We start from the raw sequence: 24,658 nt of genomic DNA, 5'->3' as shown, positions 1-24,658 counted from the left end.
TTTATTATGATGCTACCTATTCAGGAAAAAAAAATAATACTGTGTCATCATTTGAATAAGATAAGAAGCTTATGGACTTGTATATATATAACAAAACTGGTAGCTTTGGGACCCTCAAGGAGGGAAGGCCTACACTTCCGGGAATGGAAAGTTCCTACCTGTACTTCCAGGGAAGAAAAGTTCTTGTCAAAGTCCCTGCGGGTGCCTAAAGGTCAACCAATGAGGATCAGACCCGCCTCAACCTTTAACCCCCGTACCCTGAATCTATAAAAGGAGCTCTCCCAATCTCTGACGTGCGACTTCCCCAGCCCCCCTCTGATACTCTGTTGGGGCCGGTGAACCTCGCCCAGGAGCGGAACCCCAATAAAAGCCTGCGAATTAATTGATTCGTCTGCCTAGGAAGATTTGTTACACGCTGGACACCTTGCAAAAACAGTTCTGTATCTACTCATTTTCTAAGAAAGTCCACTTACAGTACGTGTGCTGTTCATTTTTCCATTTGTCCTCTATTTAAATTTGACTGCGTGTTGCACCCCCTCTTCGCGGAGGAACGACACAGGACCCTGCACTCTTCTTTTGTCTGCTCGGCCCTTCCCGGGTTTGCTGCTGGTTCTTCCTGGGTTGGCTGCCGTCCTTCCACCTCCGTGGAAGGGCGGTTCCCCCTGCCACTTTTCCCCACTTCCGCGGGGGAGCGGCACACCGCCAGCCGGCTCTCTCAGGGGCTGCTCAGGTGTTCCTTCAGATAGATGTTCCTAGTGCATGTTGTCTCTCTCCTCCTTTATAGTTCTCTTCCACCAATCCCAACTCTGCTACCTACACGCCAAGTACGCTGCTCTCCTCCAATCAGGAGCAGGTCCTGCTGTTTATTGGTTGAACTGGAGGCAGCTGCGTAGAAGCTGTTTACTCCTCTCCCAGCACCATATTGTGGGAGAGCAGATGCATAGAATAAGTCTTCATTCAAGTAACTTAGTCTAGTCCGAGTTGCTCCCCACAATTCCCCCTTTCTTTTTATTTTTTGGCATTGATGCGTACCTGTCTTCGGTGCCCCGCGGCGCACACTCTGCTCTGCTTGCTAGAGTTGCCCGCAGGTGCTTACATGCCCTACCAATCAGGCAAACTGAATCTGGGTCCTCTCTTCACCATGTTGTGAGGAGGTTTTTAGGCGCTGATGCGTGCCTGTGTTCGGTGCCCTGCAGCGCATGCTCTGCTCTGCTAGAACTGCCTGCAGGTGCTTATCGTCTTAATCAGGCAGACCGAATTCAAGCTCTCTCATTGCCGTATTGTGGGGAGACTTATTGATGTTGATTCGTGCCTATCTTCGGTGACCTGCAGCTCATACTCTGCTCCAGCTGCCTGCTGGTGCTTATCGCCTAATCAGGCAGACCAAATCCAAGCCCTCTCATTGCCATGTTGTGGGGAGGCCTTGTTTTTCTCTATTTCTCTATCTCCAGGCATTCCTATTTCTCCTATTTTACTTCTATCTGCCAGCATTCCTATTTCTCTCATTTTACTTCTATACTTCTGTTTCTCTTATCCCCGCGGCTTCCCGGCGCCCGCCCCGAGGTGGCTTCTCAGCGCCTCACCCCCAGCGGCTTCCTGGCTTCCCGCGCGCTCCGCAGTCTCCGCACCCCTTCGCGCCCGCACCACGGCCCCGCGCCGGCCCCGCGTTCCCTATCTACTCACGCCCCGTGCGCTCTCCCCGCTTGTGCCCCGCACGCTCTCTCTGTGCGAAGTGGCTTCCGCGAACCACAGCCTAGCTCACGTTTCCGCTTCTCGGTTTTCAGTCTAAGTTCCCCGGGGCTAACCTGACGAATTCCAACCTAGCTTACGTCTCAGCTCCAGGTTTGGCTTCCCGTCTTTTGCTCCCCAGGCTAATCTGACGGATTCCAACCTAGCTTACGTCTCCACCTCTGGTTTTAGCTTTTCGCCTTTTGCTCCCCGGGCTGACTAGACGAATTCCAACCTAGCTTACATCTCCGCTTCGGTCTGCCCCCACGGCTTCATCCTCCGTAACATATTTTTCTCTACCCGGTATGTTTCCTAACTTTTCTTCCAACAATATCCCCCTCTCATTTCTCCTGGCTTCTCCCCACAGTCCCTATCCGAGTCTAAGTTTCTTCTAGCTTTCACTTTCGCTTTCAACCATAGATTTCTCCTAACTTCCCCGCCATAGTCCGTATCCAAGTCTATGCTTCTTCCAGCTTTCACTTTCGCTTTCAATCCTAACTTCTTCCGGCACTTTTTCCGTCCGGCTTTTCCCTAGGCTCTTTGCTAGTCTCTCTCTCCGGTATTTTCCCACTTCTTCCCGCTTCTTCCCTCCTAGGTTTCCTATCCGAGTCACGGCAACTGTGGTCTTATCATTGCTCCCCACATGAATTTAGTTTTTCCTGTCTCACTCTCTTGCTCCAGCCATCCATCTTTCTGTCACTCCTTTTTTTCCATTTTTCTTCAAAAGGAGACTATGTATGAACATAAACTTTACCTAAAGAAGGAGGAAGAGACCTTTATTAATCCCTTGCATCCCTGTCTGCTGATCCTTCCTCGTTTGTATAAATAGTGTGCAACCTAAAGGCTGAAATATATATGATCTTGTAGTGATAGCCAGAGTAAGGAAACATGCTGGAGGAAGGCTGAATAGAAACCTTGTTTTTGCTCTCCTTTGAACCTACTCGTTTTTACTCCAATTTTTCAGTTCATTCTTGTTTTCTTTACTGTGTCAGGTCTACTTCTTAATCAAACCACTAACGTTTTGACTTACATAATATTTTCATTCCCAGATGGTATTTTTTCAAATGTCTGTTCATTCTTGATGGTTTCTTATTGTTTGAGCATCTTTCTAATTGCATCCTCTATTTCTCTGATCATTCTGTGTGATATAATTATTCTTTAGTCCATACATCTGCAGTTTTGGTCATCAAAATGAGTTGTTTTTCAAGTTTGTTCTCGCTTGCAAGGCCTGCCTTCTCATGTGTTTCATAATCTTGAAGACACCCTGAGTTTTCATGGGAAGTATTCTCTTAGGCTTTACCTTTCTTATGTTGATTGTGTATATGCTTCAGTGGGTAATAGTGGCATGTGCCTGTTTCTTTATTTTTTTTTAATTTTTGACAGGCAGAGTGGACAGTGAGAGAGACAGAGAGAAAGGTCTTCCTTTTCCGTTGGTTCACCCTCCAGTGGCCGCCGCGGCTGGCGCACTATGGCCAGCACACGGCACTGATCTGAAGGCAGGAGCCAGGTGCTTCTCTTGGTCTCCCATGGGGTGCAGGGCCCAAGCACTTGGGCCATCCTCCACTGCACTCCCTGGCCACAGTAGAGAGCTGGCCTGGAAGAGGGGCAACCGGGATAGAACCCGGCGCCCCGACTGGGACTAGAACCTGGTATGCCAGCGCCACAGGTGGAGGATTAGCCTATTGAACCATGATGCCGGCCAACATGTGCCTGTTTCTGAATCATGAAAGCTCAACTCTCTCCCCATGATTTTCACAGACATCTAGTACAGGATCCATTCCAAGCATCCTCATCTTCACAGTAAGTTGTCATGGGAACCCACCTGTTGTTCCAATCTGAATCATATTCTCGTCTGGCTATGGGCTTTTCCCATTCACTGATGCTTCTGCCCTGGCTCCCAGCATCTTTAGCTGGGTTGTTCTCTTAGTTAAATTGAGCTACAATAAGACACTGGCTGGTTTATACACAAAGATATTTATTTCTTAGTGCTCTGAAGGAAGTCTACTATCAGAGTAGCACCATGATTGGTCTCTGCGGAGGGAGGACCTGCTTCTGAGTTACAGACTGTGGACTTCCCTGTGTACCCTCTTAGGGCAGTGACAGAGCATGCTGGCTAGATGGGATCCTTTTCATGAGCGTTCCACTGATGACCTAATCACCTGCCCAGTGCCCCACCTTCTAATACATCACAATGGGGATTAGGATGTTAGCATATACGTTTTGGGTGGAGAAACAAACATTGGGTTTGTAAGAGTTGTCAGCCTGCCAGGCAGATGTTCCAGCCCAGTCTCTATGGTTTGTGAGCCCAGCTCTTGAGCTCTAGAACTCGGGCATTTTTCTCTAGCTTTCTCATCACCTTTGCACCCTTCAAACTCATGTTGTTTTGGAGGGGTTCTTGAAGACCAACCTTGTCTCTAAGAGTGATTAAAACCCAGGAGCTGGGGCTGGCATTGAGGGATAGTGAGTAATGCTGCTTCCTGTGATGCTGCATCCATATAATGACCAGTTCATGCCCTGGCTGCTCCACTTACTTCTCTTCCAGCTCTATGCTAATGGCCTGGGGAGAGCAGCAGAAGATGGCCCACGTGTTTGGTCCACTGCTATCCACTAGAAGAAACTCCTGGCTTCAGCCAGGCCCAGTTCCAGCTTTTGAGGCCATGGAAAGTCTGATGGAAAAGTCTCTCTAGCTGATGAAAAGTCCCTCTCTCTGTCTCTGTTTCTCTTTCTTTCAGTAACTCAGACTTTCAAATAAGTAAATATATCTTTAAATAAATAAATAAATAGAAAACCCTCTGCATTTGTTGTATATAGAAAATGTCCTATAAGATGTTCCAGAAAGTACTGACTGTATTTTAACCTTTATTCTATTTTTAATCTGTATGTATATGCCTGTGTTTTTATGTGTGTGGGGTTGTGTATAATTATCTGTCCTTTCTATAATTGTTCATTGTTGTAATTGTTTTATTTTTATTGGTAATTTGTTAATTGCCAAATTTGTATATTAAACTTTTATCAAAGGTATGTATATGAACAGGATAAAACATAGTATATATAGAAGTTTGTACTATTCATAGTTTCAGAAATCTAGTGGGTATTCAGAACATATAGCCCATGGAGAAGATGGGGCTATTATATCTCCACAGGCCCTAAGATAGTAAATAAACTAGCTACCCTTGGTATTTTCTTGATACTATTGCCTGCATATGTCCTAAAATCAGCCCATTTCTATCTTTCAAATGTAATGCCTATATGATGCCTCTTTAATGTTTCCCTATGTAGCAACCATATTTTTAGTCACCTCTTTTTTTTAAAAAAAAAAAACATTTATTTATTTATTTGAAAGAGTTACAGAGAGAGAAGGAGAGGCAGTGGGAGAGAGAGAGAGAGAGAGAGAGAGAGAGAGAGAGAGAGGACTTCCATCCGATGGTTCACTCCTCAATTTGCCTCAATGGCTGGAGCTGTGCAGATCCAAAGCCAGGAGCCAGGAACTTCTTCTGTGTCTCCCACTCTGGTCCAGGGGCCCAAGGATTTGGGCCATCTTCTACTGCTTTCCCAGGCCATAGCAGAGAGCTGGATCAGAAGTGGACAGCTGGGACTCGAATGGGTGCCCATATGGGATGCCAGCACTGTAGGCAGCAACTTTATCCGCTACACCACAGTGCTGGCCCCTAGTCACCTCTTTCTTTTACATTTCTCGGTTTATTTTCACCTATCTGAAAGAGAGAGGAGAGAGGAGAGAGGAGAGGAGAGGAGGAATCTTCTATTCACTAGTTTATTCCCTAAATGCCTGCAGCAGCCAGTGCTGAGCCAGGCTAAAGCCAGGAGCCAAGAGCTCCACCTACATCTCCTATGTGGGTGGCAGGGACCCAAACAGTTGAAACATCATCAATTGCCTCCAAGGATGCATTAGCAGGAGGCTAGGTTAGAAACAGAGTAGCCACAGCTTGACTGTGCACTCTGAAATGGGAGTTTATATCTCAGGCAGGGACAACCTGCTACTGCAAGCACCTACTCCTACAGTCACCTCTTAACTTTCCAGTTTTCCTATATCCTTGTCTTTTCCAAAACAAATTACACTTTGATTTCTATTCCTGAAATTTGTTTCTGCTTTCACTATTTTCTTTCAATGTCTTTTCATTATTGAAACAATTACATAGACTTTTTTTTTTGCATTAAAAACTTTTAAACTGTTTCACTTACAATTCAAAACCCAAGATGTACAAATCTGATCTGATTTCATCTGTGAAATCTAAAGCTTATGTATGAATTTCATTTTATCTGTATTGAATTTCCCATCTATTCTTGTATTGTGTGGCACTAAGTAGTCATTCAAGTTAGTTGACACTTAGTTACTGACATGAAGCAGACATAAGAATCCCTTGTATTTTTCCTACTTCTTTTTTTCTTTCGGCATTAAAGTGAGCCTATATCCCCTTAAATTATTCACACCAGCAAAGTCCATTTTTCCTTGTAAAATAATGTATTTATAGGTTCATAGATTATAACATAGATTTTTTTTGAAGGAAGAGTATAATGTAAATACAAAATAAATGTTTTTTTAAAAATTTTCTTGGTAGTAAAAAGGGTGACAATTCAGGACTTTCCATTCATTCCTTAATTTGCTCTAGTATTAATCGATCAATGTTGAAACTATAGATTTGTAAAAAGCAAAAGTATTTATATATTATAAAGACATTTTCTATTTATATTTCCCACAAAGTGACAGAGTGAATAAAAATGCACAAATTTTATAAAAATCATAAACCTTTGCTCTTAATGGTAGATTTTTCCTCAAAATTTTTAGAGGTACTTTTTACATGACAAATTTTGTGCAAAGTTCTAATAATTATGTAATGTAAAGACACTTGAAAACTCTCTAAAACACACTAAGCAATAGAGTATGTTGTGAATCACTTCACCCCTGCCCTTTACAACCACTGATTTGATTTCTGTGACGATAGCCTAGTTTTCTGTGGGCTATACATTTATGTTCACAGAACCACAGTAGGTGTGTTTATTAGGTTTATTTTACTAATTCAGCAACACTATTATGAGGTATAGAGTTATGCATCCCTAGCAAATTAATTACTTTCCTAATACTCAGTTGTTTAAAAACAGTGAACATTTATTGTCTCACAGTATCTGTGAGTTAGGAGTTCAGCCGTGGCCTAGCTGGCTACCTCTGATTCAGGGTCTTTCACAAAGCTGTGATCAAGGTGTCAGCTGGGGCTGCTATCATTTTCAGGGCTCAATTTTGCAGAAAATTCCCTTCCAAGTTCACTGAAGTGTGTTTTGACAAGCCTCTGGTCCATGCAGGCTGTTGGCTGGAGACATCAGTTTCTTGTCACGTGAGCCTCTCCTTAAGGCTTCTCATGCAGTGCGGCTTGCCTGCCTGGGAGTGAGGGCTCCAAGAGCGAGAGATAGCTATAGAGAGTGATAGATGATAAGAGCAAGCAAGCACAATACACATCAATATCTTTTTATAACCTATTTTTCAAAGTGACATTCCATCACTTTTATCTTATTACAAGGAGTCACTGTGTCCCACCCAGACTCAAGAAGAGGGAATGGAACAGTGGTGTAAACACCTGGGGCAGTACTCCTTAGGGGGATTCCAACAGCTGCCTCCCAGTCGGCCCACTGACACCTCAGTGATTCATGGTTCTCTTGCAACAGGCACTTATCCTGGAGTGGGCATTTAGCCTAACAGTTAAGATGCCTGCAGGCCACGTTGGAGAGACTGGGTTTGAGTCTCAGCTGTGGCTTCTGACTCCAGCTTCCTGCCAATACAGAGCCCTAGAAATAGCAGTAAAGGCTCAAAGGGTTGAGGGCCTGCCACACATGTGGGAAATCTGAATGGAGTTTACAAGTCTCAGCTTTGGCCTGGTCTAATCCCAGCTATTGTGGGCATTTGGAGACCAGGGGATGGGCTTGTGCTCATTTCTCTCTCTCTCTCTCTCTCTCTCTCTCTCTCTCTCTCTCTCTCTTCTCTCTCCTCTCTCCTCTCTCAAAAACAGTTAAAAATATAGTCACCTCTGCAAAGGTTCCCCCAGACCATCTTCCCAGTACACTGTAGCTCAAGGTCCAGATATGAATAAAGCTCCTGAGTATTCAGTATTTTAGCATATAGCCTCACGTGTTGCTCCTTTTCATGCGCAGTTCTGTAAAATTCAGATAAATATGTTTCTTTTAAAAAATGATAAAATGGGACACTCCAAGGAATTCACTGTTTCATGCAGTTCTGAAATTCAGCCAGAAAAATATTGGATGTTTTTTAATTTGATCTTGAAGCCTAGGAATATTCAAAACACCATACTCAGGGCTCTTTTTTTTTCCATTCTGAATCATCCTCTCTTTTTTTTCTACATGAAAATTCTAATTTTTTTTAAAAGCTGATATCCTGTCATTGAAATTTTAGGTATGCAAGAACACATTTCCTAGAGTTTTTAAAGAATTTCTGCCTATTAAATTACATTAAGTTAAATTATTAATTTACTTTAGAGCCTTTGTTGAAATTCAAGTTATTATTTAGGGGTCTATTTGTGGACTAACTGTCCTGTTTGATCTATCTGTATTTCTACATCTTTCGGAGTGTAGATATTTTTGTGTGTGATAACTGTTCTACTTTTCCAAAACTATTGGATTTTTATTATTTATTTGCATTTTCACATGAACTTTATATCCAGCTTTCCAATATATACAAAATATTCATGATAATAGTGATTGAATTTTCCATGTGCTTTATGGGTTGATTTGAGGGAAATATATCTTAAAATTTCAGACATTTCTAGTCCATGAATATGCTGTACATCCTCATATATTTTTGTTAGATTTTCTTATAAATTTTTTCACAGTGGTTTGTGGTTTTTAATAAAAAAGAGCTTCATGCATACTTCATTAAATTCAAAAATTAAGATATTTTGATATCATAAGTAGTATTGATTAAAATTAATTTATTTTGAGTTATTTTTAGTATATATAAATACATTGTTTTTGTTTTCAAATATTACCTAAGACTTCTCTTACTTTGCTAAATTAAACTGTGTGCAAATTTCTGTGTGTACATGTCTGTCTCTATGTGAATAGACTGATTAGTATTATCTAGGTCTATACTTATATCATTGATGAATAGAGAAAGACTAATTTCTTCCTATCCAACTCATTTTGTCATTTACTTTTATTTCTGTCTTACTATACCAACCTGGACTTCCAATATGGAATTGAATAAGAAGAAATAGAAAAGACATACTGCCTTCTTCTCAATCTTACAAGAAAACGTTTATTTTCCATGACAACATATGATGCTAGCTTTAGGTTTTTGTAAATGCTGCTCATCAGGTTGATAGTTTTATTTTATTACTAATGGAAAATTTTCTTCTTTATCTCCTATAACTTTATTATGAGTATTTTTTATCTTCATAAATGATGGATTTTGATGACATTGATGAATGTCATGTGTTATTTTTCATCCTGTTACTTTCTTATGTATTTTATTAAAGGATATCATAGGAGACAGCAAACAGATCTTAAAGTTATAATTTGTGCCATTTGATTGATGTCTACTTCATTTACACGTTATAGTTAATTTCTTTGAGGTAAAAATCATGAAATACAATATTTATTATTTTTTAAAGATTTATTTATTTATTTGAAAGTCAGAGTTAGAGAGAGGAGAGGCAGAGAGAGGCCTTCAATCCGATGGTTCACTCCCCAGTTGGCCACAACAGCCCGAGCTGCGCCGATCCAAAGCCAGGAGCCAGGAGCTTCCTCTGGGTGTCCCAAGTGGGTGAAGGAGCCCAAGGACTTGGGCTATTCCAGGCCATAGCAGAGAGCTGGATCGGAAGTGGAGCAGCTGGGTCTCTAACCAGCTCCCATAAGGGATGCCGGCGCTTCAGGCAAGGGCATTAACCCACTGCGCCACAGTGCCGGCCCCCACAATATTTGTTATTTTAAGTTGAACGATTCATTAACTTTCAGTTTATTCAGAAACCATCAATCATATCACCCCCAAAAAGAAACCTTCTGCTCAGTAGTTAATTCCCAGTTCTACTCCCACCATAATCCCTACAAACCTTGTTTGTTTATATAGTGTATATGGTATATGTTTTATTTCTCTTGCCTGTATACTTTAGACTAGAATTTCTGGTTCATATGGTAACTATATGTGTAACATTTTGAAGAATTGGCAAATAATGTTCAAAATGACTATACTATTTAATAATTCCACCTGATGCATAACATTCTGATTTGTATCATTATTGCCAACACTTATTTTTTGTCTTTCAAATATTTTAAGTATTCTAGTTGGTGTGATGTATCTCATTGTATATATCATATTCATATTATTTTAATGATAATTCATAATTTAGAAACAGTTATCCTCAAGACAGACATATAGTTTTTTTCCTTCTTAAATAATCAATAATGGTCACTCTTAAAAGGATAACATAGATATTTTTGCACATATTTGCTTTAATTTTCATTTTTCCAGGACACTGGTGTGCTTCTATTTTATCTGTATTACCTGTCTGAATTTTTAATTCTGAAGGACCAGAGGTTTCCAAACGAATTTCTTCTCTTCTTTCTTATATTTATGTCATTGATAATCTCATTCAGTTTCATTGTTCTAAATACCACTTCTGTGCTAATGTCCTTCGAGTTTACAAAGCCAGCTGAACAACTCTCCTGAAACTGGGCTATATATAGAAATGACTTTCTCTCTTAGCTGAGACTGCCAATAAAAATACCTAATTATCATGCCAAAAATGGAGTTCCTGATTTCCCCTTAAGACTCCCTATTCTTGGATCCTTCCACATCTCAGTTGATTGCTTTGCAACTATGACCAAACATTAATATTCGTGCTTGATCTCTGTTTTTGATACACTATATCCACTTCTTTGGGAAAGGTTTCTTTCTTGCACTTTGAAAAATATGTGCATTCAGGATTGGAGCGTTTCACACTTCTTTCACTACTACCACCCAGGTTCTTACTCCTAAACTTCTGCTAAAACCATAACTTTCTATTCATTCTCCTCACTCCTACTTTTGTTCCTTTGTTTTCATTTTCTTTCCATTCATGTAGATCTCTACTCCTTACTTGAAGCCTACTGAATCCACACTTTAGGGATGGAACACAAGAACCTGCATTTTATTTATCTTTTTAAAACACTGTCATATTTTAAAATTTGTATTATTTCATATTTATTTAAAAGAGGGATAGAAAAGCAGAGAGATATTGCAGCCCCTGGTTTACTCCCCAAATACATACAACAACTTGGATTGGGCCAGACTGAAGCCAGGAAATAGGAACTCAGTCTGGGTTTCCTACATGAGTGGCACAGACCCAACTACTTGAGCTGATGCCCTCCCGTGATGCACATTAGCAGGAATCAGCAATCTGTAGTAGAGCAAGTTCTTGAACCCAGGCACTCTATGGGATGTGAAATCTCAAGTGGCATCTTAACCACTGTGCAAAACACCTGCCCCTGTTCCTCTATTTTTTTATTCTTAGTACTAAAGCCATAGTTATCCTTTCTTGCTGTAACTTGGTTGCAATATGCATTTGTTCAAAACCACCCAGCATCTTTCCATCTCATCCAGTTCTATTCCATGATCCCACACATCTTGTAAAGCCCAATATTCTACCTACCACACTTCCCTATTTAAAACTGGAACTCCCTGCAACATGCCAAACATATCTGATATTGTTTCCCTGTCTGCTCTCTCCTTAAGAAATGTAGGTTGCATCCCTTTCTAGCATATTATATATCAGTTTTTCTTTCTGTTACTATCTTCTTCTGTCATTAGAATAAATGTAGGTTCTGCAGAAAGATATTTCACCTTGCCTTTTCAATGATACACGCAGTACATGGAATTCAGTGAGTACCATGACCAGCCTATGAAGAACAGTTTCCCAAAAATGATCCCTGGATCAAGTTATGATCTTTCATTGCGTTGTCAGGTGAACTTCCCGAAGGATTGATACTACTCGCATTTTCATCAACACTGCTTTCTTCTCCATTGATATACAGTTAGTGCTTTCTTACTTGTAAAGAAAACTGGGTAAAACAAACAGCAAATGTTAAATCATAATACATTTGATTGCGCGGACAGTGAATTTAGGGTGGGGTTTTCCTAGAATTGTAGTAATGTATAATAAACTCTGAGAGTTCTGTTTTTAAAATCAGCTGCCAGAGCCACCTTTTTCTCAACTAGATTCTAGTTGTGTAATGAAAGATCCGAAGAATAGATAAAATTGCATTACTATACCTTATGTATCTCATTACAGTTCCTATTGATTGGTCAATTTTTCATGTTTCCCAACAATTAATATTGAAATTCTCAACCACTGTCCACATCTACAAGTCTCAAATATTTAACACATCTATATCAGTTGTTCCAAAGTAGCATTGGCTGTTATGGATTTATGGCAACTTTGAGTTCAATATATTTATCAGTTATTCGTCTTCTATGTTAGTACACAATCTGTGTGGGACATGAGCGCGGTCAGGCCAGGCCCCGGGGGCACCGCATGCTCAGCTGCCCCCAGGCACCCCCGCTGCCACCTGAGCCGCGCGGAGCAGAGGCTGTGAACTAACCCGAGCCAGTGGCTCAGAGACAGCTGGCGGGCATCCCAGGGGTGGTGGCACAGGAAGGGGCCTGGCGCGTGCGCATATGGCCGCTGCCATGGCGGACAGCGGCTTCCCAGGGCCCCGCGTCTACTTCCAGAGAGCCCTGGGGCCGCTGGCGAGGGCCCGGGCAGCGCAGACGACAGAGGCCCTGTGCGGCGCCAAGGAGGGGTCACCGTTAAGCGCGCCTGGCTCCGGGAGGCGCAGGGCTGGCTGCAGCGGCTGCAGGAAGACTTCATCTTGCAGGAGCAGGACTGTGAGCTGGAGCATGCGCACAGCCGCTCCCATGGTGCAGCTGTGCTCAGAGCCGGCCACGAGCAAACTGCTATCGCGCAAGGAGGGGGCAGTGGATCCTGGAGCAGCTCACGCGGCCACCATGGCCGCCCAGCAAGAGGACTGCAGAGAACCAGATGAAGAGGGACCAGGCTACTAGAGGGGCAAAGAAGATGGTGCTGAGAGGAAGTAAGGTGGGCAGAACCCAAAGTTGTTTACCACCAAAGCTGATTGGCTGCACAGCATCAGGGGAAGTGACAGCAACTGATGATGCGTGTATAGACATATGGCTAGTCCTATAAAAATCGCCCCTTAAAGTTACCTTTTAAGTGATTGGTTGTGCCCTGCCCCAATGACGCTGCAGTTTTGTGCTTTAAAAGGCTTTGCCATGCACGCAACAAATGAGTTCTTGCTTGACTTGACTCCCTGCTGCTTCTGATTGTCTGCGGGATCAGGAGGCTGGGGGAGCGGCATGCTTGCCTTTCCTCGGACCCAGTCCATCCTTGTTCCGGTGGACTAAGACCCTACAATCTGGAATTCAGAGAATATAATACTAAAATCAGCATCACTTCCTGCTCCTTTCTTCTTTCTCATTCACTAGTTTTCTTCTCTAGGAATCCATGTACATCAGTTGAAAGTTAAGAACTAAATTTCAATACATGGAGACTGCATTCTAATGTTTCTAGTTTAACAAATGGGTACTTTATTTCCTTGTTCTCGATCTTATTTCTTAACTTTTGTTTACATACTAATTATTAATTTATAGTTGGACAAAATGTTCTGTTAATACTGTTGTAACATAACTTTTTACTTGTTCATAAGCATAATAATTAAACATTATGATTCATGCGTTTTTTTTCCTCAGAGACTGATGTGTTATCACTCACTAGAAGACTTATTGTTTGATATGTTTTTCCTTTAGATCATTTTCTTATTAAAGTTTTTACTTTGTTTCATCTCTCTATAACTAAGATTATAACACTATTTGAAAGGATGGATGAGCACTGAATTTCAATGACTTGAATTTCCTCTGATCTTCAGATTTCTCCCAAGTTGCATTGTTTGCATTTTTTAAAACAAGTGGTAGAAATAACGAGTGGAATTACTATGTAATATTTCCACCTTTACTTCTATCTTTCATTGGAACATTGAAAACAGATTTCTCCTTATCAAATATATAAATTATGCAGCCTAAAGTAATATTTCAAGTCAATGACCTATCTTTTTAATATATCTTAAAATCCTAACTAAAAGCAACTTTTGAAATTAATAGCTATGTCATCATACTTTTAACCTTTTAAAGTTATTCTTCCCCAAGGAATAGAATATTATCTTAGTGAAGAACTTTGCATTTGAGTAAAAGCTCTAAATTTTTAGGTCCTGATCCTAGTGTGGTCCAAAGTGAATAAATAGTATTCTAGGGTGGACTCAGGTGATTCACATTAGCTTTCTAAATGGCATAGGTTATTACTTAACATTAAGAAAGAGACAATCTATTAAATTGCTGCCAGAGAAGTGTTCATTCTGCTTTACTTCAGTGAATATATTTTCTTTTTTTCACCTCTTTTCTCTTTTTGGCTCTCTAAACAGCAATGAACACCACTGCACGATCAGATACACAAGAGTTCTGTCTCCTTGCTTTAGGAAAATACAGCATCTGCCCTTCAGAATGAATATCTAGCAAACTCTGTGAAATCCCTAGACTCTAAATATATTCCCACCCCTGCAAGCTCTGATAAGACTTGGCACTGCTCTCTACACTGTATTACTAAACTGTCTACTAAAAATAATTTGTTGGATATGAGTAAAAACAACTTTGTCACTTATTTCATTGTAACTCACTATGGGCATCTCTTTTAAATAATGTCGTAATTAGCTTGGCTTACAACAACTGTTGTAAGCTATTACAAAAAGAATTACTATTACAAAAGAATTACATCTATATACAGAATGTCTCTAATGTCCATGCTGCACACTCTGTCCCTTCCATGCAATGGCCTATTGTTGCATATATTTCAAAATGACAGATCTTCATTGTGTTTATTTTTCAATCCTGGTTTTTTGTCTCTAAGGGTTTTCTCTTATTCTCTACTACCCTACTACCATCATTACTACTCACCTATTTTATGCTTTAATTCATTTACATTTCTTTTTAAAGATTTAATTTATTTGAAAGACACAGTTATAGAGAAAGGTAGAGACAGAGAGCAAGAGAGGTCTTCTATCCACCGAGTCAATCCCCAAATGGCCTCAGCTGCCAGAACTGAGCTGATCCAAGGCTAGGATCCAGGAGCTTCTTCCTGGTCTCCAATGGTGGGCCATCTTCCTTTGATTTCCCAGACACATTATCAGGGAGCTGGATCAAAGTAGAGCAGCTGGGACGCTAACTGATGCCCATATGGGTTTCCAACACTTCAGGCGGGAGCTTTAACTTGCTGCATCACAGTGCAGGCAGCATCATTTATATTTCTTGCCTTGCAAATCACATATAAATATGTGCTCCTCAGGCTGGCACCACAGCTCACTAGGCTAATCCTCCACCTTGCAGCACCGGCACACCGGGTTCTAGTCCCGGTCAGGGCGCCGGATTCTGTCCCGGTTGCCCCTCTTCCAGGCCAGCTCTCTGGTGTGGCCAGGGAGTGCAGTGGAGGATGGCCCAAGTGCTTGGGCCCTGCACCCCATGGGAGACCAGGATAAGTACCTGGCTCCTGCCTTCGGATCAGCACGGTGCACCAGCCACAGCGTGCCGGCCGCGGTGGCCATTGGAGGGTGAACCAATGGCAAAAGGAAGACCTTTCTCTCTGTCTCTCTCTCTCACTATCCACTCTGCCTGTCAAAAAATAAATAAATAAATAAATAAATAAATATGTGCTCCTCCAAAGACTTAAAACCCACTTATTAAACAATAAAATAGTCAATGTTCCTCTCAGGATACGATTCTGTTTCCCATTAGATAGTGCAAACAAAACTAAATATTTGTGAATAGATGAGGTAAAGGAGAGAGAATCTGTGATTTGATCACTTTGCTGCTTTAAAAGTGGCCATGTTCCTAATATTGTAACTACTAATCAATTGAACAAATTCTACTATAATGGTTTCTCATCAGTGTTAGATGGAATCTGACCATTTCAAGATTCAACTGATAGTTAAGTAATTAATGCATCATTAATAAGGTGATCATCTATATTATTTAAACACCCAAGCTAAAAATTATCAGCAATGGATATAATCCACATATATTTTTATAATAATTTGATATGTTTACTGATGTTATACAACAGTACAAATATAACTGAGTAATAATTCACAGATCTTATTGTTATCTATGTTCAATTTAGTCATAAATCTGAAAGATTTATGCTAAATTTATATTACAACCTATTCAAATTAATCATGACTTCTGAAATAGTCCTAGTAATTTATCATATATAAAAACTATATAAATATTCAGGCCGGCGCCGCGGCTCAATAGGCTAATCCTCCACCTAGTGGCGCCGGCACACCAGGTTCTAGTCCTGGTCGGGGCGCCGGATTCTGTCCCGGTTGCCCCTCTTCCAGGCCAGCTCTCTGGTGTGGCCAGGGAGTGCAGTGGAGGATGGCCCAAGTGCTTGGGCCCTGCACCTCATGGGAGACCAGGAAAAGCACCTGGCTCCTGCCTTCGGATCAGCGCGGTGCGCCAGTCGCAGCGTGCCGGCCTCAGCAGCCATTGGAGGGCGAACCAATGGCAAAAGGAAGACCTTTCTCTCTGTCTCTCTCTCTCACTATCCACTCTGCCTGTCAAAACAAAACAAAACAAAAAACTATATAAATATTGAGCCAGATTCAAGTCCTAAAATCTAAAGACATAAAAAGCTATCTATTTTTATTTCATCTAGATTTGTTATAAAGACAGTGTATAGTGTGTGTATATTTTAATGGATGCTGTAGGTTGACAAATTTACCATTTATTTCGTGTACTGCTGTCGCCCATCTACATATGCTATGGTTTGCATGTGGTTTGTGCTCCCAACAGAAAGTGCATCACAACCTTCATCTTCAGTGTGGTGATATTAAGAGATGGTGGAACCTTTAAGAGATGGGGCCTAATGGGAGGAAGTTAGGTCATGAGCGCATCTTAGCTGGAAAAGATTAATGCTGGTCTTCAGGGCAAATTTGTTCTATCGATAGTTTTAAAGTACAGCTGCCTTGTGCACTCAACCTCTTTGGCAAATGACCATTTCCCTTTCTGTCTCTCTCTTGGGATGTGACCCAGCCAAGGAGGCCTTCACTGGAGGTTGAAGGCATGGGGCTGCCAAATACTGGACTTTTACCCAATGAAATTAGGGGCTAATTAGACCTCTTTCTTTATAAAATATCCAGCATCAGATACTTAGTTACAGCAGCAGAAAACAGACTAATATAATAATATAGAAACCCATTCTTTATACATAGTATCTGTACTATGAACCTTTAATCTAAAACTAAATTATATAAAACTGGTTTCACTAAAAATAAAGGAATTTGCCATGTATGTCTTGAAGATAAGGGTCAATTGTTACTGTTATATCTTTCCTTAGTTAGTTGCTAGAAGACATTAACATTTCTCAAAAATGTTTAATTGGTTACAATTTTATAATATAGAATTAAAATTTATATATAACAGTATAGCACAATTACAATACCATCCCACTTTTGGTAAGTTTAATGATGTGTGTTCTAGGAAAGGTCTTAAAAACATTTGGTAAATGAACTTGTCACTTTGCATTATTGTTTCAGTTATGGCTTAAGGAAAAGTTGGAAAATATGAAATAGCTTACTCTGTTAGTATTTTATACCTACCTGTCTGCTCCATAAATGATAAATCTTTTAGGTACTAACACGATTTGTTAAGAGGCATTTAGAAACAAATTAGTATCTTTTCATATATACATAAGATTGTCTCCATTCCATTTTATTCTACATCCTTATTTTAGCACTAAATTTACCTGTGAAGTGTGAATCTTTGAAAGCTGTGTTTGCCACATTTTGCTGACATATTTTTCCTCCTTCTTGTAAGAGATCTAAATAATCATTTTTAAAATAATTTCACATGTTGAATCTTGCTGAGTGATTTCCATCAGAATTTTTCCCTGTTAATATGTCTTCTGTGTTTCCAAAAAGGAACTAGAATTATTCCTAATGTACCATCACTTAGGTTCCAGTTGTCTTAGTGCTTTCCTTATATTGTATTCTGTATTTCAGTATTTTAGCTTTACATCCATCTTCTAACTGTTCAAAGACTTTAAAATAAACCTTGAAAATGTTCACTTCCCAATGGCAAGAAATGCTATGTGAAAAAGGTTACATTTTTCCAATGTCTTCAAGTTAGAAATGAGCAAAAGGTGAGTGGTTGAACTTATGTGACCAAAAAGGTTTTTCTGAAGGATAAACTGTTCAGATCCGTTGGGAGAAGCAATTCTTCAAATATATATTTGTAATGTCATAAAATACTGCTGTTATTTCTAGCTAGAAATATACTGCTGGTATCCTTGGAAGAATTTAGCTGAGTTTTGATGTTTTTAGTTATAGTATGATCTCAAATATGAACTATTTAGAGTTTAAAAGCATTTATTTATATTTAAGTGCCGGAAGGCAATTTCTTTTGCCTTAATATGATAGTTAGCTATCTTTTTGAATATTTCTCTACTGAATTTTCTACTTTCCTATTGTTTATTCTATGCATATTTGATCAATTAATTCTAATAATGAGAATTTGTTAGTGTATCTCAATTGGTTTAAAAAGGAGATCCATTCACTACTAACTCTATCACAACTATTTGAACTTTTGAGTTAGAGTTTCAAGGTAATTTAAAGAAAAATACCATTAATATTTTAAAAATTCAAAATCCAAACATTTATATTAGAAAATGTTCTTTAAAAAACTCTAAAATTATGTCCTGGGGCTGTCATTGAGGCTCAACAGGTTAAGCTGCCACTTGGGACGCTGGTGGTACTAGACACTCCACTCCCAATCCAGCTTCCTAGTAATGGGCCTGGGAAAGCAGCAGCTGATGACGTATATACCTGTGTCCCTGATACCCATGTGGGAGACCAGGATGGGGTTCCTGGCTTCTGGTTCAAATCTGGCCCAGACCTAACTTTGCTCATTTAGCCAATAGAAAATCTGTTTTCTCTCTCTGCCTGTCCATCCCTTTCTGTCACTCTGTTTCAAATAAATTAATTAATTCATTAATTTATCTTCAACAAAGTTGATGCCCTGTGACATATGGACATTTTAATCATTATGGACATTTTAGTCATTAATTTGAATATAAATTTGTTCCTTTTTTCTAGCTTTAAGATAGAAACAGATGTATTATACCCCATAAAAGGTATAATATTTCATGTTAATATATTTTTGAATATAGAATAATTTTGAAACAAATAAATGAATAAGCCCCCTCATATTGTTGTCACAGGTGTGGAAGGCAACAGTGATTAGTAGAAATATATTTCCCCAATGTTATTGCAGTTATTGAAATATTTACTTAGTGGTATGATAACAAAGGTTATTATTTTCTTCTAATAAATATAACCCCTTGATTTATCATATCCATAATTGATTTATTAGCAAGTGTTCATCAAGAAAGTAGAGAAAAACCACAGAGACACAAATGATTGTGGTAACATGCATGAAACTGGAGAGAAGACAATTTTAATGAAACCAATTATTAGATTATAGACAGAGAATATTAAAACAATTTGATGTGAGGTTGGGATAAAATTTCATGCTAAATTATTGTGTGTGTCCTTTCCAGCTGCACTCCAATTCTGACAAAGGTGATGGATCTGTCAAGTACATACTTACTGGAGAAGGTGCTGGGACCATATTTATTATTGATGATACCACGGGCGACATCCACTCAACAAAAAGCCTGGACAGAGAGCAGAAGACCCACTATGTGCTTCACGCGCAGGCTATTGACAGAAGGACAAACAAACCTCTGGAACCTGAATCTGAGTTCATCATCAAAGTACAAGACATCAACGACAATGCTCCAAAGTTCACAGATGGACCATACATCGTTACTGTGCCTGAAATGTCAGATATGGGTAAGAAAAAAATCATTTTATACCCGGGGGGTTTTAATATAAAAAATCCAGAACCATCCCTTGAAGATTAGTTCTTACTGGGGTTTTTTTCTTTGCTCTTTCATGAATAAATCTACAGAAGTTTCAATATATTTTAATATTTTCTTCATAGAGTTTTAATGACTTGGGTCTAACAATTATATGTATTACAATTAATTCTGAGGCATGTAAGCTTGGTTATGGTTTGATCTCAAGGGAAAAAATAGTGAATAGGAAAAATCCTGCAATTCTTGTGTGATTGTGTAGTCTTTTGTTCGTGAAAATTGTGTGTATTGTTAAGAACATATCAACAAATTCAGTGTGACACTTTGCGTATATTATGTCTGAAATTTTTGCCTGTATGTCTTTTAAGCTTACAGTTTTGGACTAAGTTATGATAAAGAGTGTAGTAGAAATAATTGCTATCTTAATAGAACCTTTCCAATCCTTGTAAGCATTTACATACCTTACTTGTTTCAAAACATGCAATAGTCCTATGAAACATTTTTGAATATCATTTTTAAATGTGCAAACTGAAATAGTTATTTTTCAAATTCACTCATCTTGAAACTAAGAAGAAATTAACTCCAGGTTCCCCTGCAGGATCACGCTGTAGTCAGAATATCATGGTGCAGTTTGCAAGTCACTGAGGATCTATGGCTTTTCTGCCACACAGACTTTTGTAGTCTGGCTACTTTATTGTATTATAAATTTTATATTAATTTTATTTATTGGAGAGAGAGAGAATTTGAATCTCCTATTTGCTAGCATTAACTCAATCCCTACAACAACCAGGGCTGGGTCAAACCAATGCCAGAGATAGGAACTTAATTCAAGTCTCCCATGTGAGTGGCAGAGGAACAACTACTGGATTCTTTACCTGTGCTCTCCCAGGATGCATATCAGCAGAACACTGCAATTGTGAGCAGGGATGAGAATTGAATCCAAGCACTGAAATGGCATCCTAACTGCACAGCCAAACACTCAGCACATAATTTATTTTTACCTCATAGATGAATTTCTTAAATATGTTTAAAGTAATGCTTGGTTATTATACTAATTTTAACTGTCTTAGTGAGATTCTAGACTTGATTTAGAAGACATGCTTTTCAGTAAGGATTTTATGTATATAATTTTGCTGTATTGATATTGATATTATTTTATGATAAAGTTACTCTAAGAGCCAGATCCATGGTGCAGTGGGTTTAGACACTGCCGGCAATGCCAGCATCCCATGTGAGTGCTGATGGGAGTCCCAGTTGCTCAATTTCTGATCCAGCTCCCTGCTAATATTCCTGATAAGTAGTGGAAGATAACCCAATTACTTGGACTCCTGCACCCATGTGTGAGATCTGGTTGGAGTTTCAGGTTCCTAGTTTTGGCCTGGCCCAGCCTTGCAGATTGCAGCCATTTGTGGGGAGTGAACCAACAGATAGAAGTTCTCTTTCCCTCTCTCTCTGAAACTCCACATTTAAAAAATTAGTAAAATCTTAAAATAGTTACTCTGATCTCTAACAATTCATTCTACAAATTTGAATGTATAGATAAAGTGTTATAAGAGTGCAGCTTCTTCCCTACTCAACTCCCAGATGCCAGACCTTTTTAGTTCTCTTGAGCCAGGTGGTTGCTCCTGGGGAAGCTGTTGGGGTAGCAGTTAAGAAAAGGAGACTAAGTCTCTTTCTTAGCTAGTCTCAGGGGAGAGTGCTGTTGCAAACTGGCTGCCTTTGGACCACAGGGACCAGGCTCCAAGAGCCTGGGGAATATGCCTGAATGTACTTGGGCTTATTGGTCTCAGGAGAGTTGAGAAGGAATTAAAGGGCTCAATACTATAAGTCCTGGTGGACCCAATGAGCACAAAAGGGACAACTGTTGGTGAGTGGGCCAAACAAGAGAGACGAAAGGCGCTGCAGTCATTACTGAGAAGGACAGTGAGATTGAACAGCAGGTGCATTTTTAGGACAATATAGAGATTTATCTAAATTAAAACCATGTTGTTTCTCTTCTTACAAATAACCAAACAAAAATTCTATCAGTATGTGGATTGAAGGCATGAATGGGAAGTGATCATACCAAAACTACTGTCCTTGTATTTGAGAATTTACCAGACTAGAAGAAAAATTTTAATTTCACAGAGAAAAAATAAGAAATATGGGCTGTGGAGAAAGATAAGAAATTGAGATGGCATATTTGTTAGATATTTCCAGTGAATGATGTCTATTCCCTGAGAACAAAAATGAGCAGATGGAGGAGAAGGCAATACAGCTTGGACAGGAGGAGAGGAATGGAGGAGGGGGCCTGTGGCATGGCGGGTAAAGCCACCACCTGCAGTGCTAGCATCCATACGGGTGCTGGTTCAAGTCCCAATGTTCCACTTCTGATAAAGCTCTCTGCTATCACCTGGGAAAGCAGTAGAAGATGGCCCAAGTGCTTGGGCCTCTGCGCCTGCTGGGAGACCTGGAAGAAGCTCCTGGCTCCTGGCTTCATATTGGCCCAGATCTGGCCGTTCCAGCCATTTTAGGAGTGAACCAGTGGATGGAAGATTAATTCATTCATTCTCTCTCTCCCTCTCTCTGCCTGTGCCTCTCTGTAACTCTGCCTTTCAATAAATAAATCAATCTTTTTTTTTCCATTTTCTTTTTTTTTTCAAACTTTTATTTAATGAATATAAATTTCCAAAGTACAGCTTATGGATTACAATGGCTTCCCCCCCATAACGTCCCTCCCACCTGCAACTCTCCCCTTTCCCACTCCCTCTCATTTTCATTCCTCTTTATATACAGAAGGTCAGTTTAGCATACATTAAGTAAAGATTTCAACAGTTTGCTCCCACACAGAAACATAAAGTGAAAAATACTGTTTGAGTACTAGTTATAGCATTAAATCTCAATGTACAGCACACTAAGGACAAAGATCCTACATGAGGAGTAAGTGCACAGTGACTCCTGTTGTTGACTTCACAAATTGACACTCTTGTTTATGGCATCAGTAATCACCCTAGGCTCTTGTCATGAGCTGCCAAGGCTATGGAAGCCCCCTGAGTTCACTGACTCTGAACATATTTAGACAAGGCCATGGTCAAAGTGGAAGTTCTCTCCTCCCTTCAGAGAAAGGTACCTCCTTCTTTGATGACCCATTCTTTCCACTGGGATCTCATTCGCAGAGATCTTTCATTTAGGTTCCCCCCCCCCCCCCCCAGAGTGTCTTGGCTTTCCATGCCTGAAATACTCTCATGGGCTTTTCAGCCGGATCCTCATGCCTTAAGGGCTGATTCTGAGGCCAGAGTGCTGTTTAGGACATCTGCCATTCTATGGGTCTGCTGTGTATCTCACTTCCCATGTTGGATCACTCTCCCTTTTTTATTCTATCAGCTAGTATTTGCAGACACTAGACTTGTTTATGTGCTCCCTTTGACTCTTAGTCCTTTCATTATGATCAATTGTGAACTGAAATTGATCACTTGGACTAGTGAGATGGCATTGGTACATGCCACCTTGATGGGATTGAATTGGAATCCCCTGGTATGTTTCTAACTCTACCATTTGAGGTAAGTCTTTAAAAGTATTTTGAAAAAGAATGGAGGAATCGCTGATAGTCTACAGTTCTCTTGCTGAGTCAAGTATGGTTGACGGAAAAGTTAATAGTATAAAATAGAGAAAAAGGGGAAGATAGAGTAATTGTATGTCTCTCATCTGTGATATCAGGCAAGATTCTACTGAAAGAGTAATTATGGCAATCTATAAACTGCATATTGGAAATTTTATTAGTATGTATATGAGAAAATAAATATGTAAAAACAGTACATATAATGCACCTTATAGTGTGAGTATATGGAAGATGATATGAAAGTTAGTGAAAGGAGAAATTACTATCTTAATTAGTAATATTTTCATAAACTCAGATTTTAGAAATAAAATACTGATAATGATGTAGGTCAGAGATCAGCAAACAATAGTAGGGGAGATAGATATATAGTTTGAAATCTGATTTTAAAAATGTTTTTCTAAAACACAGCCACATACCCTCATTTAAAAATTATGGTAATTTCGACACTGCAGTGGCAGATTTGGATAGTTGAGATGAAAGCTATATGCTTCATGCAGCCAAAAAATATACACTGTGTCTCCTTTTGTAGAAAGTGCTGGCCAGTCTTCATTGTAAGAGATTGGGGCGAGGGGATGATATTCAAGATGGGATTTAGAGGAGTGCTGTAGTCTTGAAAGTGAAGAATTCTGCTCTTCCAGGACAGTTGGTGTTCTGTCAGGCCTGTGGGACAGCAAGCACCTACCCTTGCCCAGAAATATGACGTTGTAAATACATAGCATAGAGGATGTTCCTTTGGGGTACACACTGTTAGTTATCTAATATGCAACTTTTCCTTCTGTGTTATGAAGAAATTTCATTTCTGCTCAGGTGACACTATGCAGAATTAACTGTTCACCTGCCATCACTCACTTTCATCTAGGGTGGGATGTGGCCTAGTTTGTAGCTATAGCATGTAGAGACTCATGAAAGATACTTGTTTCCTGACAAAAAGACACAGCTAAAATATGTGTTTCACCCACTGCCACTGTCTTTGCTTGCTGTGTGGAAAGCACTCATGGTATGGAACAGACATTTATTTGGAATCTAATCTTTAGAGAGTCTGGAATGGATACGATTTTGAAAAAAAAAAAAATTCCATCTGACAATCTCAAAATATATAAAGCAGAGATATCACATAAAAATACAGAAAAACAGTGGACAAGTTCCAGGCAGGTCTGAATACCAAATCTGAAGTGACACGGTGATGTGAATGCATGGACAATGAGTTGACCCAACAGTTAAGGTCATATGACCTAAAATAGTAAATGAGTTCAAATGGAAGACCAAATGTGCTAGTGCTTTGGAACAATGTAAAATGATGTGTCTTTCCCCAGCTGAAGAACAACATAAACAATCA

The 24,658-nt window shown here is 39.7% G+C and overlaps 1 protein-coding gene across 8 annotated transcripts in view; it reads left to right on the top strand.

Moving 5' to 3' along the window:
• The window catches only part of CDH18 (cadherin 18), a 966,744-nt gene that overhangs the window by 713,552 nt on the left and 228,534 nt on the right, over positions 1-24,658 (top strand). For all 8 annotated transcript variants that reach the window (XM_070056895.1, XM_051853855.2, XM_051853858.2 and 5 more), the window contains one exon: positions 19,407-19,701. In XM_070056895.1, the coding sequence (XP_069912996.1) occupies positions 19,407-19,701 (295 nt within the window). The remainder of the gene's footprint in view (positions 1-19,406; positions 19,702-24,658) is intronic.

This window comes from Oryctolagus cuniculus, chromosome 14 (genome assembly GCF_964237555.1).
Source record: "Oryctolagus cuniculus chromosome 14, mOryCun1.1, whole genome shotgun sequence".
In the NCBI taxonomy this organism is placed as follows: domain Eukaryota; kingdom Metazoa; phylum Chordata; class Mammalia; order Lagomorpha; family Leporidae; genus Oryctolagus; species Oryctolagus cuniculus.
Note: the sequence above shows the minus strand (reverse complement) of the source record. Positions and strands in the feature narration are given on the sequence as shown.